The following is a 20,309-nucleotide window of genomic DNA, read 5'->3' on the forward strand; positions in this document are numbered from 1 at the left end:
ACCTAGTACAGTAGTACTCAACTTCGTATATTTATTATTAAGGACTCTTCGTTACCTCTAATTTCTTTCATACCCGATTTGTTTCTCCTAAGCCATAATGGAGTATCTGTATTCTATTAGATTTGAAAAACCTTGATGTGGCTGAATTACATTTTTAATTCCAAACATTAAACTTAACAATTAAAGCCAAAGGGCATTTACGTCATTAAACTATACCCTTGGAAAACCAAATATCTTTTCATAATCTCGTATTAATGAATGATTACTTTGGATTTATATGATTATTTTTACTTTTAATAAGGGTGAAAAGGTCAATCCGTTATCAACCTTTCCTAAACAAGCCCTAATCTGTGTCGACCTTTGGAAGACAGTGCCCAATTTTACCGCCATCTCTTTATATCTACATCAATCGTGCAACATAAACCAGAGTGATAGAAATTGAAATATTTGGTAGAGAAATTACCAAGTTAACTATTTCCTAATATTTCAAAGTATGTTATGCCAAAATATTGCTGGTATCATCACCACCAATCACGACTTAGCAGACATCACCACCATCAGGATTAAGCAGACACTTAAGGATAAAACAACATTAGTTGTCTAAACCTAAACGCCTAAGAAGATTCTGTGTACTTTCTCAACTTCATTAAATTTGAGGATATTAAGAAAGATTTCACAAATCATTTCATTAAATTTGAGGATATGGATGAAAGATCTTCACAAATCAAGATAAGGAAGATCTTCAGACAACTTACAAAACACTCATTACATTGAGTTGAAAATAGTATAAATAAGCAGTTCTCCTCCTCGAAGAGAAGGTTAGATGACACTGATACAGAAAAAATAGAGAAACTGTACTAGAAAGAGATTGGCTTCTTATTCTCTAAGAATTCCTTACTCTTGAGTGATCGTTCTCTTTGTATGTTTTCATTAACAATTGTAACACCCCACTTGAGGTACGTAGTTAAGATTTGATGAATGGTTCGAATGTTTATCGATTTATCCTTAGTTGAGTCTGTATGTTGTTATTATTGTTTGGTTTATCCTTGGATGAAAAGGTGTATTGGTTTGGTTGAGGTGTTTTTCTTGAAGGTTAGTATGATTTAGCAAATTTTAGGGTATATGTCTTCGCCGGGCGAAGAAGTTTTGTCGCCGCGGCGAAGAGGGAGTGCTTCAACCCGGGCCCTCTGTGAGTTTTCGCCGAGGCGAAGAAAATAGCTTCGCCGCGGCGAAGACTCAGCTGAATGTTTCCCTTGAGTTTTTGAGATTTTCTTTCTTTTGAGACTCAATGACCATTCTACCTTTTAGCAAGAAATGGGGAGTGAATTGTAAGAAATTCATGGAGAATGTTTGATTGGGGTTGTGTTTGCAAAGAATGAAAGTTCTTAATGGAATTTCAAAGAGTGAGTAAGGGTATTTTGGGAAAGAGTGGAGAAAAATATGTATATTAAGGGTAGCTTTAGAAACCCCTTCATTTTGTTTTCTCACCACCGCCTCTTTCATCCCCTATTTCTCTCAATTTTTCATCCAAGATCTCCAGGATTCTTGAAGAGCTTTTGACTAGAATTTGTTAAAAATTGATCCTAAGTACTAAAGGTAAGATTCCTTACTCTAGAAGCAAATTTTCATTTGTTGAAAGAATGAATCCTTATTAAGTTTTGTATTGAAGGTTAAGAGAAAGTTTTAACCATCAAGAGTGGAGAGTTTAAGTGGGTTCTACTGTGTCCAAGGTAGTTAATTCATCTAAGTTGTGATTTACTTGATTGAATGATGTGTAGAGTTTTAGATCTATGATTAATCCTTGAATTATTTATGTTGAAATGAGTTGATGAATTCATGAATGGGTTCAATGTTGTTATATGAGGATTTTCCACCATGAGGAGGGTGATTGTGTTGTGAAATTTTGGTAGAGTATGGTGTAGATTAGAAGTAATTGAGAGGAATTTTTGAGTGTGTTTCTCTTTGCAGGATGTGTGATGATTTAAAGGAGTTGAACTCCAATTTTGGACGGTTAAGAAAGAATATGATTAAAGTTAGAATAGAGTTTATGTATGCACACATATTTTTTGATGAAATGCCTAAAAAGAATAAGTAGAATTAGGAACCTTACCTTATGCAACGTAGCTATTGCATGTCATGAATGCATATAAGAAGATTTTAGGCATGAGTCATCCATATGCATAGTTTAATTGAGTATTCCATAAGAAGAATATGAGAAATGAAAAGAAACACTCTATGATAAGATAAAGAAAAGAAAATTCTCTTGTAAAGAGAAAAGAAAGAACTAGCACTAGAAGATAATGATTCTTAAGTGCTATAGAAAAATAAAAGAAACTAGGTTGTACGATGGGAACTCGTGAGTATAGAGTTACCCTCATGTAAACCGTTATGAAAAGAACGTCTCCGCCATGAGAGAACGGAATGCGTGTAAATCGCTATAAGGAGCGATCTCCGCCATGAGAGAGCGGAATGCATGTGATCCGTTATGAGAAAGACGACTCTGCCATGGAGACGGAATACACGTAAACCGCTATGAAGAGAGGGAGCGGTTTCCGCCATGAGAAAGGCGTTATGAATTGAGAAAAAGAAAGATATAAAGAAAAGAAAGAAAAAAATGAGAATTTGAATTAGAAATTTGATAAGAATACAAAGAGAATTGTAGTAATGCACAGGATGATAGCGTAAGAGACTTTTTACTTACTGGGCATCTTTGTGCTCACTCCGTTGTTTTCCTTTTGGTTGTACAGGAAATAGGTGAGGACTTGGTCAGATGGACGTCGACAAGCGGGGAGATTTGGCTGCACTGTCCCTTGTTTCGTTTTGTTTCGAAAGTCCTTGTACATATGATGTTTTGTTTTGTAACGAATGTGATTACTAAGTAAAGGAAATTTTTGGGCCCAACTTGTTTTGATAAATATGCTATCTTTTTATTAATCGATATTACGAATCTGGTAGAAAGAAACTAGTTGTTACAACAATCGAAGAGAAAGTGTTGAAGTGAAACCGCAAAACACTGTCGCATGGTGCTTAGAGTGGCTAAGTGATGTGCTGCCGTTTTGGGTTTGCTACTTGAATGAATCCTAAGCATTGATTTCATCTGATCCAATGGTTGCTCTTCTCCATCTAGTCAACGGTATATAAGCAGCCCCAAAATGCCAGTTTTCATATCAGTCTTTTTCTCTCTTTAGGGTGAATGTTAGTTCTCTCTTAGGTTTTCATTTTCAGTCCAAAATCAGTGTAACTTCAGTGAGTGAGTCATTAGTTCTTAGTCATTCTGTGAGGGTTTTTTGTTTTCTAAAGGATTAGAGATTCCAAGAAGAGTTTCTCTGGATTAGGAGTTACAGAGTGAGTTTTGGTTGTGAATAGTGAGAGATCAGTTGATCTATGTTCTTGTAAACTGTAAGTTCTTGATTAATTAGTGCAGTGAGCCCCAAATATTCTGGAGCTCAATGTGGACGTAATCTATCCAATCTTGGATAGGTGAACCACGATAAAATCTTCTGTTCGTTCTTGATTGTGCTTGTGAGTGTTGTTTTGGTTGTGTGGTTGATTAGTATTGTGAGATTGATTATTAGGCTTGAATCATAATAGAAAGCCATTAATGAAACCACATAGTAGATGTAAGACTTGCTTATAGCATCCAATACGGGTGAGCACGGGTAGCGGGTAGAACCAGACACAGAATCAAAACCTACCCGGAACCAACACTGTGCAGGTAGGTTTCGGTTTCATTTTATTGGAGCCGACACTATGTGGTTTTGGTTTTGGTTCTCATGGGTTTCAGAACAGGATCCTGGGAAAAGAACTTGAAGCGGGTATTTGACTTGGAACCTGTTTGGAACCTATTTGTGTTTTGGTTTTGATTGAGAAATTTTATGTAAATTGTAATGAATTGATTGAATTCAAGTGTTGCCTAAAGATTAGAGGATTTATAAGTCACATTGGACACAAATGAATAAGTCATCAACAGTTGAAAACTACTAAATAGAGGCTTTCTTAATTTGTTAGGGGTGTATTTGTAATCTTTTACGGTATTTTTGTAATTTTTTAAACAAATAGGGGGTAATTATTTTTTATAAGATACCTGGGTAAGGAACCAGAACCTACATTTTAGGTTCTAGTTCCTTGAATTTAAGAACTGGAATTGACAGGTTCCGGTTTTGGTTCATTTTTTGGGAATGCACCATGCGGTTCTGGTTCCGGTTCCCTCGAAAAATGTAGGGTACTTGGAACCGCTCACTCCTAGCATCCAAACCACTTTAAAACTTCTCATGTTAGTTTTTATTTACGTTTCTTCAAACATATATCACCACTCTATCACAAACACTCTCATAATCATCTCACGTGTAGATTCATAGTAGTTTGCAGTACGTATTTCGTTGGTGTCAAAATCACACATCATGAACAGGTAAGAAAGCACTAGGAGGCCTCTTCGGCCTGTTTGGATCCTCAGGATGTTTTAGACAGTCTGGGGGAGGTAAGATTTATCCTATCATATTCTGGGATATCCACCTCTTTAGTATCATCGTCCTCCTCTTCAGTATGATCCTCCACTTTAGTATAATCCATGATGTGATAATGCCAGCCTTTGAAATACATGCAATTCCCCATACACCTAGAGAACACCTCGCCAAAGAACAACTCATCAGCAGAGATAGGGAATGTACAGAATGGCCGCCCCACAAACAAGACCAAATTGTCCAATTCAACGAAACACGGAGACCACTGATGTTTCTCTCTATCGAATTTACAAGCCCTCATGTCTGGATCATTACTATAAATTACTATAACGTTTCTTTATATCAATTTAATGTTTCCCGGTGTCGTAAATGAAGAACAAATCATTTGATGACTCTACTAAGTACTTATTGCCCATACAACAAGGCTCATACGACTGCACAACTTCAGTAACATTGAAAGAATATGGATCAACAATAATCGTAAGACCTTCTGAGCTCACATCCCATAACTTTCCATCATAGCAAATAATATCATCAAAAATTGCATATTCCCTAATATTATGATTACCCTTGTTTTATGCAATAAACTCATGCTCACCTTTTCTCCACCCTCGCATGATTTTTGAAAATGATCCCAGAAGTTGAAAATTGCTCCCATATGTGTAAACCGCAACTTTATTGCATTTGTCAATCAGGCCACCATCAAGCAATTTCATGATATGTCCTTTAGCTAATTCTTTTACTAGATAGTCTAACAAGATGAACGGCCTCATTAACTTTTTTGGCAAGTATGGAAGACTAATTGGAACAGGATACCTTAGTTGGACCACCAGAGTCCTCTTCCATCTCTATCACCCAACTCATGGCATCGATTAGTTGGAGATTGTATGAAGAGATTGAATTGCGTACACTGTTGTTTGGATGAGTTTATGGCAGGTGGAGAGGGAAGGGAAGGAATAGAGAATGCAATTAGCCGAGTGAGGAATTAGGGATTTGGGAGGTGAAAAAGAAAAAGGGAAAAATTTATAGACAGCGCGTATATTTTGGATTTCAATTTTACCAAGGCGTTTTCTGATCATCCTGAGCAAATCAATCGGGAGTTTGGATCCATCCTTATCCAACTCCCGATCCACCAGTGTCATTTCTCTGGTCTCTACAAATTTACGAGACTTATTTCTGGATTTTATTTAGAGTGCTACTAAGGCTGCGTTTGATTATAGAATGTTTTTATGTTAATATATTTGACCATGAATAGATTGGTAGGGATGTTGTTTAAATTATTAAATTATTATTTTTTTAAATATTAATATAATATTATTTTTATTATTAATTTTTGAATAAATTTTTTAACCCCCAACATTTCAGTAGCTAAAACACTCTCGCTTATATAAAATTTTAATTTATAACAAAATCACCCCTACTACCCCAAGCCACTGCCTGCCACAGCCATCTGTCGTCGGAAGTCACCTGGAGTCACCGTGAGTAACCCACCATCATCAGGAGGCTCTGATATGACTGTTTCTGGCCATATTGATGGCTGAAAACACCCCTATCAAAGTAAATTCGGTTAGAAATGGCCAGATTCATGGCATTTATCAGCCATATCTGGATGAGATATGGTCGTTAACTACCATATCTGATCCAGATATGGTCGTTAACGGTCATATCTCACTCAAATATGGGCGATAAAGGCCATGGATTCGGCCGGAAATGGCCAGAATAGATTTGGCCATTACCGGCCACATCTAGCCCGATAGGGGTGTTTTCGACCATCAATATGGCAAAAACAACCGTATTGAAACCTCCCAATGACGATGGGCTACTCACGGCGACTTCTGACAGTGGCCGGTGGTGGTTTGGTTGGCGACAAGTGGGTAGGGGTGGCAGCGACGAGTGGGTGGGCTGCAATTTGTTTTGAATTCAAGGGTAATTTTGTCCAAAAGTTAATCAATTAGGGTGAAATAATAAAGACCAAATTCATGTAAATTAATTTAAAAATAAGGGTATTATTATCCTAAAATTTTAGTAATAAATGATAGAATTGTAACAAAAATAAGATTACCTTGGTAATCTTACGATACTTAAGAAAATGGAGGTTATCAGATTACCTCCAATATTACCAATAATAATTACTATTGATATTGAAAGATTACTAGAATCTTATATTACTTGACAACCAAACATGATAATCAAGTAATATAAATGACATAACCTTAGTCATCTTATATAACCCCCAACCAAACGCCTTTTAAGAATGAGTCTAAGTTACATAATCTATAGTATTGAATAATTTTAAAAGTTTTCAGAATTCAAAATCCACTTTTAAAGAAATCAATTATCACAATATCATAAAATTAAACATGTGTTCTAATTTTGTATAAATAAAATTTAAAATTATATTAACAAAAAAATTAAAAACATAAACTGGTCGGCAAAGTCGCTAGCCAACTCTGATGACGGTGACTGAAAATATTTTTTTGACGAGTTAAATTACATTGTTAGCACTATTAGAGTCGTCGCCTAAGGATCTCAATGATGTTGGCGATATGCACCCACTCGTGGTCGACAGGTTCGCGAGCAATGGCAGTCGGCCACTGCTAGCCAATTTTCTATTTTTTTAAAATTTCAAACTCTTCAATTTAAGTACTTAATTTTAATTATAGGAAAATAACCAATTCAAAATATTGTATACCTATTTTAGTCTTTTTACATTATTAATATGTCATCTCCCAAAAATAAAAATGCTTTTAAAATTAAGAAAAACAAACACGTTAATAGATTATTTCTAAAGTTGATTATTTTAAAAACAAACCATAAGTGATTATGAGACCTAAGCCTAAATAGATATACAATATTATAATAGCAACATAATTATATTAAATTACAATCTTAAAAATAAAATATAAAATAGCATTTATGATAATATTAAAAACGTTTTAAAAAACAGAACATGGATATTAATAACAGTTTTAGAATATTTAGAGAATGTTATGAAAGTCATAGAATAGCTATTAAACGTCTTTTTTTTTTTTTTTTTTTTTTTGTGTTAACTAAGGTGTTCAGACCAATTTACATGCACCTTAATTAATTCTTAGGAGAAATTATCCTACAACAATCCACCGTCGACCACTTGATAAATCATAAGTAAAGATACTACTTTTATGCCTAACAAGAAATCGAACCAAAGACTGAGGGTTGAAGCATTTTTGTTATAGTGTTTTGAGAGTAATTGGTATTAATATGATACAATTAAGTCTAGTAGCCAAATATGTTAATTGTCCCCATCTCAGTCAAACACTCTAATCATGTCTTAACATGGTAATTAAGAAGGTGTAAATAAGAAGAATGTTAGTTAAATGCAAGCTAGGTATAGTTATGACATAATAAATAAATAAAGTATAGATTATATTTAATATGATATGATATTGGGGATTTAAGTAACGATATAGTAGCAGTAGCAGTCATGGTCGGGATTGTAGTAAGGTAAGGGACAGGTAACAACACGGCACGTGACAAGGTCTTACTCATAAAACCTGCCTGCCCCTGCCTATCTCCATCTCTCATGAGACTACATAAAAAAGTTAATCAGCTGTTGCTAGCACAAACGGTTATGGCGTGAGCAGCAAACACTGCCAGCTGGTTACAGTTGGACGGATTTTCTGTACATCTACCAACACGTGTCCTCTTTTCTTCTTTTGACATCTGGACTTTCTTCATTTATTGCTCTTTACTTTTATATCCCCCATCTCATTCAAACATGGGAGCATGGCTGAATCTGGACCATCCCATTGCAGAATACCCGTTTCATCCTACTTCCCTTCTCTAATTATAACCCACTTTCCCTAAAAAGGCAACAGTGGCATTTCTGTTATACTTCTGAGCCGTCAGGGAGATATCTGCGAATCGATTTCACTTCTGGGCACCCAAGGATGAGTAGATCTTGCTGATAACCGATCAGTCATAATCAATTTCACGCTATTTCCATCGAATTATCGTTAAATTGTGAATTAAAAACTGATAAATATATATATATATATATATGTACACATACGTAATATAATAATCAGAATCCGCCAAAGCAGAAGAAGCTTTCGGACTTCGGAGACATAGCATGGGAATTAGCTGGATTTGTGATATAGAATAGAATAGAATAGAATAGAAGAGAAGAAGCTCATTGATTGTTTGAATTCTGTTTGAATTTGGTCAGAAATGACGAGTGCTGTGGGCTCAGTGGATGAAGCAGTTGAAGAGATTATGAAAATTCACAAATCCTTGCCGGCGAGACCTGGAATCGATGAAATAGAGGCGGCCAAAGAGTTGATCCAGAACGTGGAGAAGGAGGACCAGGGCAGACTTGAAGCCATTGGTAGATTGAGCAAGAGTCCGGATGTTCCTGAAGAGTTGTTCATGGTGTTACAAGAGATGCGGAAGAACTTGGTTTATTATCACAGCAAAGAACAGAAACGTGAGGCCTTGAAATTACTCGATCTTGAGAATGTCCATGCTCTGTTTGATGATTTTATTCAGAGAGCTGCTAATTGTATCCCTTCCTCTTCTTCTTCTACTTCAAACTCTAATTATAACACCTCTAAGTCCTCTTCCGCTTCCCTTCCTGCCGCCAAAACCAAGTCAACTTCCACTGCAACTGCAAACGCCGCTCCTGCCACTTTATATTACCCTGAGAAGGCGCCTGTCAAGACTTCAGAATTGGTTACTAGGGATGACAGTTATGTGAAGAAGGCCAAGTCTTCTCTCTATTCGGATGGAATTGGAACCACCGTTTCATCCACCCCTCATATAGTGGATTCCACTCTAAAATCAGGTTAGCTTCATTACTCTCTTTAATTTTTGTTTTATTTCTAAGAATTAAGAGTATTTACTTGTTTTAGAATATTTTTTATGTAGGTCAAGATGGTGATAAATTGAGTTTAATTAAGCTGGCTAGTTTGATTGAAGCCTCTAAGAAGAAAGGTACTAGAGATCTCAATCTCCAAAACAAGTTGATGGATAATGTTGAATGGTTACCGGAATCAATAGGAAAATTATCCAGTTTGATTTCTCTAGATTTGTCTGAGAATCGAATTGTGGCCTTACCGCCCACTATTGGGGGCCTTTCGTCATTGATGAAGTTGGATTTGCATGCAAACAGAATTCTTCAACTCCCTGATACCATTGGAGATCTCCTTAATTTGGTTTCTCTAGACCTGAGGGGAAACCAGTTATCAACTCTGCCTGCTACCTTTGGCAGATTGGTACGCCTTGAAGACCTTGATTTGAGCTCAAACCACCTATCTTCACTCCCTGATACAATAGGTTCACTTGTTAGCCTCAAGAAATTGAATGTGGAAACCAATGACCTTGAAGAACTTCCACATACTATTGGTCAGTGTTCTTCACTTAGGGAGCTTTGTGTGGATTATAACCGGCTTAAAGCCCTTCCGGAAGCAGTAGGGAAGATTCAAACTCTGGAGGTTCTCTCTGTGCGCTATAATAACATCAAACAGTTACCTACAACTATGTCATCTCTGTCAAACCTGAGGGAGCTTGATGTAAGTTTCAATGAGCTTGAGTCAGTACCTGAGAGCTTATGTTTTGCAACCACACTTGTCAAGATGAACATAGGAAACAATTTTGCTGATATGCGTTACCTGCCGAGATCTATTGGAAACCTGGAGATGCTTGAAGAGTTGGATATTAGCAATAACCAGATCCGGGTCCTTCCAGACTCATTTAGGATGCTAACACGACTGCGTATACTTCGTGTGGATCAAAATCCGTTGGAAGTGCCTCCTAGACATATAGCTGAAAAGGGTGCACAGGTAATGTCTCTTTCTCCTTGAACATGTAATTCTATTATTATTCATTAATATTATTATTTTCTATGTCAGGTATACATCTTGTTTCTTTGTTTTGGACAGGCTGTGGTTCAGTATATGGCTGATCTTGTTGAAAAGAGAGATGTTAAGACACAACCAGTTAAGCAAAAAAAGAGTTGGGCTCAGATTTGCTGCTTCTCAAAGTCTAACAAAAGGAAGCGCAGTGGTATAGATTATGTGAATGCTTGAGCTGTACTGAAAAAGAGGCCGATTTGATCTCTTAAAATGTAAGGTCTTAAAATTGTCTTTACGTCTAGTCTGTTCATGAGTTGTATGAAATTTGGATCATGTTATTGTATTAGGACTGAAACTGGGAGCTCAGTTCAACTGATTGTGATGGAGAATGTAGAATTCAATTGTCTGGGTTAGGCTGGAAAGTACTAGAGGATGTGCTATTGAGAATACAAACACTCGAAACATACATGGATTTGATTACCTTATGATGGTGACAAATGACTCCATTATTCATCTTGCAGGGGTTTCTTCAGAGTCAGTGAGATGAAAAGCAAAGATCATTATGCAGCTGATACCATGCATTAACGACAGGTGTGGGTTTATAAAACATGGCATCTGACTTATGTATCCACAATTGTAGATATCCTTGTTCCTCTTTTTAATTTTCAATTTTTGTAATTTTTTAAATTAAATTTTATTCCAACTGTATCTCTGTTGTTGTGAAACTATAATGAGGTGTACAATTGAGCCGGCAAACAGGAGGGGAAAGGAATTGTTGTTCTTCATATCCCTCGTTGTAAAATGAAGTTTGAGTTTACACTTTTCATCACTTCTAATAGAAATTTGTTTATTTTTAAAACTGAATCCAGAATATCCTCTGTTGCTCCTCTCGATTGTTGTGAATTTAATCCGAAATAATTCTCAATGTACTAGTTTTGTAGAAATAGTGTTTATTCGTACATCTGGTGTAAGGTTTCAGAGTGATGCTAGATTTATTACTTAGCAATCTCCAGAAATATCTTGTTAAGCAATGACATTAGCTATGGTGATGCTTTTGACACGCTGCACACATTCTGTGGGTAAATTTATATGTTTATGATTGTTATGTTGCTGGTTTGGTTTGGTTATACAAAGCTGAGTGATTAGTTAGCACATTTGGATGGATACCAAACTTATTTTTTCCCCGTGATAAAGGTATTATTATGATTCATATCCAAACCTGAAATTGTTTATAGTTTTTGAGTAGGGATTTTCTTTTGATTTTCACAGAACAAACATAAGATTGTGATTGTAGCGGATAGTTCATAAAAAAGAAAAAAAAAAAAAAAAAAAAAATCTTAACCACGTATCTATCTATAGAAATTGAGTAGAAAATTTAAATTGTTGCTGGCATTTATGTGGCAGTTGGTGAGATGATCCAGCAATTACTCTTGGTCCGCCGTGTCATGTGTGCATTCAACATGACATGATATGCTGTGCCAGAATCAACCACCACAGAAGTTGTCACGTTCCATGCTGCTAGTGAATGGCTGTAGCTTACAAAAAGATTGATCCCCTCATTAAGTAGATGATTTTTGTGTGTAGCTAAGAAACAGATAGTAAAAATGGGTTCATCTTTAACCAAATTAACAACTTTTTCTCACCCAAATGATTTTTCTCACCCAAATGATGGTTTAATGACAGCTTTTTCACTCTTAAATTTTTAAAATATCATTTTATTATTTAAATTTATATTCCGACGGCAAACTCGGTTTAGGCTATTGGGATTTTTGAAGAGGGAAGACCGATGAGTCATTTGGTAATAGAAAGTTAGATTTTAGTGGTTGAGATTTATCAGAATTTAACTTAGGAGAGGCGACTATACAAACCCTGATCGCTGAATTGTCAACAATTGGTGGGGTTAACAGAAATAGAGTTTGAGAAGTTTTGATGAGTGATGATTGAAGAAGAGAATAATGATGATGTGATTGTATATTGTTATAATGATGCTCGATTGAAAATAAAGTATAAATTTGGATAACAAAATAATATTTTAAAAGTCCATGGCGAAAAAATGTTATTTTACCATTATTTTATTTGAGTGAGAAAGAGTAATTTATTTTACCCTCTTTAACTAGGTAAAATGATTGGTGTCTCAGCGATGGGTTGTAGTAGTGTGGTTACCTAACCCTATGTGGATTATAATATGAATGAGTAACCAATGGGAAAGTTGATAAGACAATAGCACCCCCAATTAGGCAACTTGATTGACCCTAAAGGCTAAATCAATGGATATGGAGAAAGCTGTCATAAAGAAAAGAGGATAAAAAGCAAACTTTTTATGAAGCCTGATGATCCCACCATTCCATAACTTTGTTTGGTAACTGTCACTTCTATAAAACTATTCTTAATTCCGTTTTAATTAAAATAATTAACTATTCTTACATCAAATGAATAATCATTGGTCGTCCCAAAAATCATTCAAACTTGCATTTAATTAAGAAGCAGATCATGTGCTGTGAGGTTCAGGATAAGCATTTCTCACCATTTTTGTCTGCACCTTCTCAATATATAAAAACATATTGACATGCATGTGACTAATGTCCTTATTTTTATCAGTTTGGGTATCAAAAATTTATGTCAAATATCTTGTACGAGATTATAGTAAAAAGTGGTTTTACTACTCTGTAGAGACCACTTTATCTCAAATCAAGAATCTAATTCCAGAATGAGTAATGGTGGTTGTACTGTACTAGTAGGTCCAATTCCTATAATGTTCCAGGAGGATATACCAATAATATTTCACTTTGGATTCTTCATCCAGTCTTCGATTACATTTTTTAATGCTCATGCTGCAACTTGATTATTAAAGTAAATGATAAGAGACAAAGACTAAGGCGAAGGAGCCAATTGTTAATTCATTATGTAACATGCCATCTGAAGAAGCTTTATATGAAATAAAAAGAGCAGTTGCCTTCTGCAAATTGAATGTGAAAATGGAGATTGAGTATCAGGGGTTCAACTACCTTAAAGTGGCTACAAAAATAGGAGGGAGTTCAAAGACAAAGAGGGCATGGAGATTATTTGTGAGGAGAGTTGTATCATGGGCATTTGATAAGCTTAAGAGGAAGATGTGTAGAATCCCAGATGGAAAAGAAAAGGAAGTGAATTTGCAGTATGACATTTTAAGCTACGCAAAGAATTTTGATGATGGAAGATGGCAAGAAGAGGAGTTTGATTTCTACGGTTATGGATCATTTAGTTACAGATTCGTGCAACTGCAAGAAGAAGACAATAATATTTTGGAACTGGAATTGTAATTGGTTTGTTTGGAATCACATGTACAACAAACTTTGTCAAATATATCATAAAGAAGGTTATTGCCGTGATTTGATCTATTTTATGAATAGTTATAATAAGAGAAGGAGAACACTACATGAGTGGTGACATTATATGTATATAATACTTGGAGTAGTGGATGAAAAATGATTACCTAAGAGAGTGGGTAATAAAAGCTCCAAATCACTCACCCAATGCAATAATTGAAGATAAAATAAAATAATTTAACATGGAGGGGGCCTTAGATTTTGGTTGATTGTGATTATGAAAGCAAAAAAAATCACTTTTCCAACTTATACCCCATTTGCATTTGCCCTTTTACAAGAACAAAATTCCTCCATTTGGATGGCTTCACATGCAGCTCCACATATCCATAATAGCCCACCAACTTGACGATGTGAGAATGTTCAAAACTTCTAATACCCTTCATCACACATAATATGATACTGGTTGGGCTTAAGTATAATCAAGAGCTTAGGTAAAAGCCACCTCGCATGATATGACGATGTGGGAACATTCAACTTCTAATACCCTCCCTTACCCATAATATGGTGATGTGGGAAGTTCAACTTCTAATAACATCCATGTTAAGAGTCTAGAGTTTAAAGAATTATCATAGGATGGATTTAGGAAGAAATTAGTTGCCAGATTAAACAGATCTAAAGCAAGATAACCAAGATAATCAAGCAAGGAAATAAAGGAATGAAAGCAAAGAGCAGTAACATGATAATTTATAGTGGTTCAGCTTTGCAGCCTACATCCACTCTCCAAAGCTCAAAATAGGACATCATTGATCATCAAGAGGCCAAGTATTACAGAGAATTTAACACAGGTAAGAAAAACAAAGAAAGAACACACCCGAATAGAAACCCCTAGGCTTCTCTATGAATGGTCTATCTTTCTCCACAACCAACAAGATTGATTTATACACAAGAGTCACTCCTAAGATCAGCCTCCACCTGTATGAAGCAATTTTCTAGCCGGAGATGAATAACATAAATGATTCTTATCCATTTCCATGCTTCACAAAAGAGGATGAGAATGAAAGATGCTTGCAAGAAAGACGGATCAAATGACATGACAATAGAAGTTATCCTTATTTGAAACAACGTCACTTGCTGCATCTTATTGTAATTGACTTCTTTGACTCTTATAACAAATGTTGACTCCACTGTGGCAAAACATAAGCCACATCACCACAATTCTCCACCTTGGCTTTTGATTTGACACCCTATTTAGCCTTGGAAATTTACCCTTCATTACTTGACATGAAGAAGGCTCATGCAGAGCCTATGTTTATCAGTAGTCACTGTCTTTGTAAACATGTCAGCTAGATTATGAGAACTAGTCACCTTTTCAATTTTGATTTCACCCTTCTCAATCAATTCTCTAATGAAGTGAAGTCGAACATCAATGTGCTTGGTGTGTTCGTGAAAGACTTGGTCCTTACACAAGTGTATGACACTCTGACTATCACTGTTAACAACAACTGCCCTCTGTTCTAAACCCAACTTGAAATATTTTGGGAAGTTGGTGAATATTTATCTTTATTTTTCCCATATTTCTTCTTCTTCTGTTTATGCCAAACTCATCTTAATCTTTCATTTTTAAAACTTCCGTTAAATATTCCTCCGCTGTTAAAACAAAAATTAAGGGAGAACTTATATATTTTTAATTTCGAAATTTGATAAAAATTTATAAATAGGATAAAATTTGTAGAAAAGATACAATTAAGTTAACATATATATGTTAATTTTAAGATTTGTTATAAATTCATAGTAAAGGAAGGATAAAATTTATAGAAAGAATTCAGTTAATATATATATGTTAATTTTTAACTTAAGATAAAAATTTGTATAAAGGATTAATGGAGAAATGATTGGGAAGTAAAAAAAAAAAAAATAATTTCACCATTGTCCCGTCAAAACTCTCAACTCACCTTTTCTTTTCTCTCTCTCTCTCTCTCTCTCTCTCTCCTGTCTTTATAGAACTTATAAATTTGAGAACCAACTACTCCTTTTTGCTTTTACTAAGAACGCCCCCAACATCATTTTCAGTGAAACTTCTTGTAAGTCCCTCTTTGCTCCACCTTTATCATTTCTCTTAATGTAAATATTGCTTTTTTTTTTTTTTTTTTTAATCTTCTTTTCTTACCTCATCTTCATCTACAAACAACAAAATGTTGAGATTTAGCCGCCATTTTTCTCCTAAATTTGGGAACTTGAAACAATTGTTTTGGTGCATATAAGTTTTAACATTTTCTTATTTGATTTTTCTCATTTGGCGTATATAGTTTATGTCAACAATCTGAAAATACTAAACATGCCGACTGCCAATTGCTGAAAGATCCTTTTTGAATTATATTTTATTAGCTATATTCTGATCAACATTGTAGACGTAAAAATCTACTTGTACGGAAGGAGGGTCTGATCCCGTGAGATTGAGGCCACTAGCGATCCACTGCACCTGCACACGTAGAAAAACAAACGCGTGAAGCGAACGAGAAACACCAGGGTGGTGTTTGCCGTAGGCACTCCGACACTCAAGTCAGCAAGGCTGAAAGAGGCTAGTATAGTAAGGGTTAGGGAATAAAGAGGTTACCGAAAGTTTAGTCGGAGACTGTGACTACGGCGGTGATGTAAAGCTCTCAATTAGGAGCTTCGGGTGTGAAGCTGTAATGTAGTGTGTCCCTTGTGAGAGGGCTGGCCTCTGTTTATATAGTGATTGTCTGGTCCCCCAATCCTGGTGGGAGTAGGAGTCCTAATGTGACTCTGATGCAAACCCTAGAAGAATTAGGGTCGTGGTAAGCTGTCTTACCAGTGTCCGGATAAGAAAGTGATTCTGATCAGAAAAGTAACTTCGAGTAGGAAAGTGTTCTGAACAGGAAAATGACTTCGAGTAGGAGATTGATCAGGAACATGAATATGATAAGTGGGCCGTGGGCTCGGAACTTGCCTATAGGCCCAGGAAGTGAACTGGAACTGGGAGGCCTGTGCCCAGATGGTTTGGGCAGGCTGTACCTCGTATCGAATGGGACTAATCTGGCTTGGGCCTCTTTGGGATTTAGGCTTCGTCTTCTCTTCACAAATGGTCATACTTTCCTATTTGGGCCGATGACGATTTTTGGCCCTAACAAACATATATAAGCACAAGTAAATATAAAAATTTATTAAAGTCTAAACATTTCATTCATTTATGGCTTCTAAATCAAAGTCTGTCTTGATATCAGTTGTTGTGCTGAGGCTCCTAACACTTGGATTGTTAGCTGCTTCTATTGTTTTATTGTATCTAGATAAATTCACTCTTAGTGGTGATACCAAAATTTCTTTCAAGGATGTTATTGTGTATAGGTAAAAATAATCTCCTAAATTTTTAGTTAAACTACAAAAAAAAATAAAAATAAAAAAAATAAAAATAAAAATAAAAATTGTTGAATTTTAAAAAGCATGACTGCAAATTTTATATTTCAAGAGTTTAAAATGTGAATTGGTGCAGATATGTTATAGCAACAGGAATTATCGGCTTCCTTTACACGCTTGTTCAAATTCCATTTGCAGTATACCATGCTTCTAAGGGAAAGAGGCTTATCCGAAATAGGTGTCTTCCAGAGTTTTACTTTTTCAGTGATAAGGTAATAATACATTTTTGTTACTTTTTATGCTTTAATGGGATGCATTTATCAATCCTTTGGAAGTAAATTATTTAATTAATGTTGTTAGTTAATTAATTACTCAACTATTTTCTAAATGTATTAGTAAATAATCCAATAGTGGAGTGACTTTACTTATTTTTTAATACAATTTGGTGTGACATAAATATATAAAATTAATGTAATATTATATAGAGGTTATTGTTATTTTTTTTCTCCTTCTCTCTCTATATATATTTCTATGACAATTTTTTTTTTTTTTGCAGAATGAAAAAATGATCAAGGAGGGACCATCAACACATGGATGCTTTCATATTTATATCAATAAAATAGCTGTAGTAGACTATCTTTAGCTTTTATGTGTTAAACGTATTAAAATTATAATGTTGTTGACTGTATATATTTTAATAAATTTTTCCTTGATATAATTTCATCTTAAGTTAAAAGTGATATATGGATTCATAGTTTTGATAATGATAATAGCTGTACATTTCATTGTGGGAAAAAAAGGATAATTATTTATAATTTTATTTATTAAATGTGAAATGTATATATAAAATTGTCAGATCAAATTGATATAAAATAACTTTTGTTACTCTTTTAAATTGTTGAAAATATATTTTTGTCACTTTTAATATTAACAAAAAAATTATATAAGGCTTCAAAATTTAATGACTTAAATTTTTGTCACTACACTTTTCATGTTTTTGACAAAAAATATTTCTATTGCTATTAACAAAATTTGATAAATATAATTTATCACGATTTTAATTTTCCCATAATTTCTTTTTTTCACTTGAATATTCTTTTTACGAAAAAGATTCGTCACATTTTAGAAGCACAGACATGAATATTTTTATCATTATTGAGATGTCAAAAAATATTTGTCACGCTTATATTATTTTGACAATAAAAAATCTGTCATGTAAAAATATTTGTATAAAAAATTATTTGTCATGCCATTAAATTTTTTACAAAATTATTTCTGTCACTATACAATTTTTGACAAATAATATTGTCATATAAACAAATATGTGACGAAATAAAAGTTGTCACAATAAAGTCAATGACAAATAAATTTCTGTTACTATTAAAATTATGACCAAATAATTTAATTACCATTTACAATTGTGACAAAATCAATTTTGTCATAATATATGATTTTTTCACCATAAAGCTTATCATTTGGTCTTTAAATATAAATCAATTGTGACAAAATATTACTTGTAATGATAAAAATTGCTTTTTATTGTTATAAATAATTTATCACAATAAACTAGTTTAAAGTGACAAATTATTATTGTCACAATAAATAATTAGGTTAAAGTGACCAAACGCTCTTTCGTCACTATACACTTAAGAGTACGAGCTTAATGTGACCAACCTGATAACCAATATAATTCCCCATATTAAAGAAATGGTCACAATTTTGATATTTATAGTAACAAATTATTTTGTTGTGAGAAGCCTAAATTCTTATAGTGTTAGCTTCTTTTGCTGCCTCAGTCAGCTTCTTTTGCTGCCTCAGTCAATACCATATATTCCTATTCAGTTGAGGATAATTTGACCATATGTTGTATTTTAGACTTCCAACTAACAATATTTCCCAAATTGCAAACACAAAACCAAAAGTGGACTTCCTCCTGTTAATATCACCAGCATAATCTGCATCCACAAAACCTTCAACACAACAATTTTCCTTTTGATTTTTTCTGAACACAATGCCTACTAAACTAGACCCGTTTAAGTACCTCAAGATCCATTTTAATGCAGACCAATGAACCTTTCCTAGGTTACTCATAAACCTGCTCACAAGGCTCACCGAATATGCAAGATTAGGCCTTGAGCATACCATCAAATGCATTAAACTGCCCAGTGCACTTGCATAAGGAACATACGCCATTTCAAGCTTCTTTTCTCCAGTTTGAGGACTCTGATCATGAGAAAGCTTAAAGTGTTGGCCAAGAGGTGTTTGAACAACTTTTGCATCCTTTATATTGAACTTTTGTAGAATCTTTTTAGCATAATAATCTTGCTGAACCAGCTTCAGACTTTCATGAACTCTATCTCTAATAATTGAAATACCAAGCACCTTTGAACTTGACCCATCTCTTTCATTTCAAACTTGTTATTCAACATTTTCTGCAGCCGAGATAACTCATATGTGTCTTGACAAGCCACCATCATATCATCCATATACAATAACAAGAAAATATGTGTCAGATAAGAAACTCTCTTAAAATATAAACCAAACATAAAAGAACCAAACTTTTTGTACCACTGTCATGGTGATTGTTTTAAGCCATATAATGATTTTTTAAGAAGGCAAACTTTACATGCTGAACCATTATATCCCTTAGGCTGCTCCATCGGAATATTTTCTTCCAGATCACCATGCAAGAAGGCTGTCTTTACATCCAGTTGCTTTAATTCAAGGTTGAATTGGACAACAAGGGATAACAACACCCTGATAGATGTATGTTTAACCACTGGAGAAAAGATTTTATTGTAATCTATAGTCTATACATGTGTAAACCCTTTTGCAACTAATCTAGCTTTATATCTAGGTGGTTCAATGGGAGTTAAGCTTGGTTTTCTCTTGAAAATCCACTTGCATTTGACAACTCTACAACCTTCATATTTCTCAACTAATGTCCATGTTTCATTGTTCAAAAGAGAACTGAATTCTTCTTCAATTGCTTTCTTCCATTGTAATTTTTCAGCCCCTGAAATAGCTTCTTGAAAGGTCTTAGGTTCATCGATCATTTCTTCTTCAACTTGTAAAGCATAGGCAACTAGATCAACATATCCTAACCTGTTAGGGGGTTTTATTACTCTTCTTACCATATCCCTTGACAATTGGTAATTTGTCAAGTCTAACTCATCATCATCATGATTTCCCTTTTCCACCTCACACTCACTAGTTTGTTGACCCTCAAGATTTTCAAGATACCCTTCCTCACCTTGCATCTCATTAGCTCCACCTTGATTCAGGGTATGGTCAGTTTTTGAATTTTGAACCTCAAATTCTAGATGATCTAACCCCAAAGA

General features: G+C 34.6%; 2 protein-coding genes across 2 annotated transcripts; both read left to right on the top strand.

The window, feature by feature from the left end:
* Positions 1–8,563: 8,563 nt before the first annotated feature.
* Positions 8,564–11,150, top strand: LOC116127814 (plant intracellular Ras-group-related LRR protein 4-like). Its single transcript, XM_031413477.1, has 4 exons — positions 8,564–9,282; positions 9,366–10,279; positions 10,379–10,563; positions 10,639–11,150. The coding sequence occupies exons 1-3, from the start codon at positions 8,670–8,672 to the stop codon at positions 10,523–10,525; spliced, it is 1,674 nt and encodes a 557-aa protein (XP_031269337.1). The 5' UTR covers positions 8,564–8,669; the 3' UTR covers positions 10,526–10,563; positions 10,639–11,150.
* Positions 11,151–16,804: 5,654 nt separating this feature from the next.
* LOC116127743 (CASP-like protein 4D1) lies at positions 16,805–17,611 on the top strand. The gene is made up of 3 exons (XM_031413382.1): positions 16,805–16,959; positions 17,105–17,240; positions 17,525–17,611. The coding sequence occupies exons 1-3, from the start codon at positions 16,805–16,807 to the stop codon at positions 17,609–17,611; spliced, it is 378 nt and encodes a 125-aa protein (XP_031269242.1).
* The last annotated feature ends 2,698 nt before the right edge of the window (positions 17,612–20,309 follow it).

Source organism: Pistacia vera, unplaced genomic scaffold (genome assembly GCF_008641045.1).
Source record: "Pistacia vera cultivar Batoury unplaced genomic scaffold, PisVer_v2 Contig195, whole genome shotgun sequence".
Classification (NCBI taxonomy): Eukaryota; Viridiplantae; Streptophyta; class Magnoliopsida; order Sapindales; family Anacardiaceae; genus Pistacia; species Pistacia vera.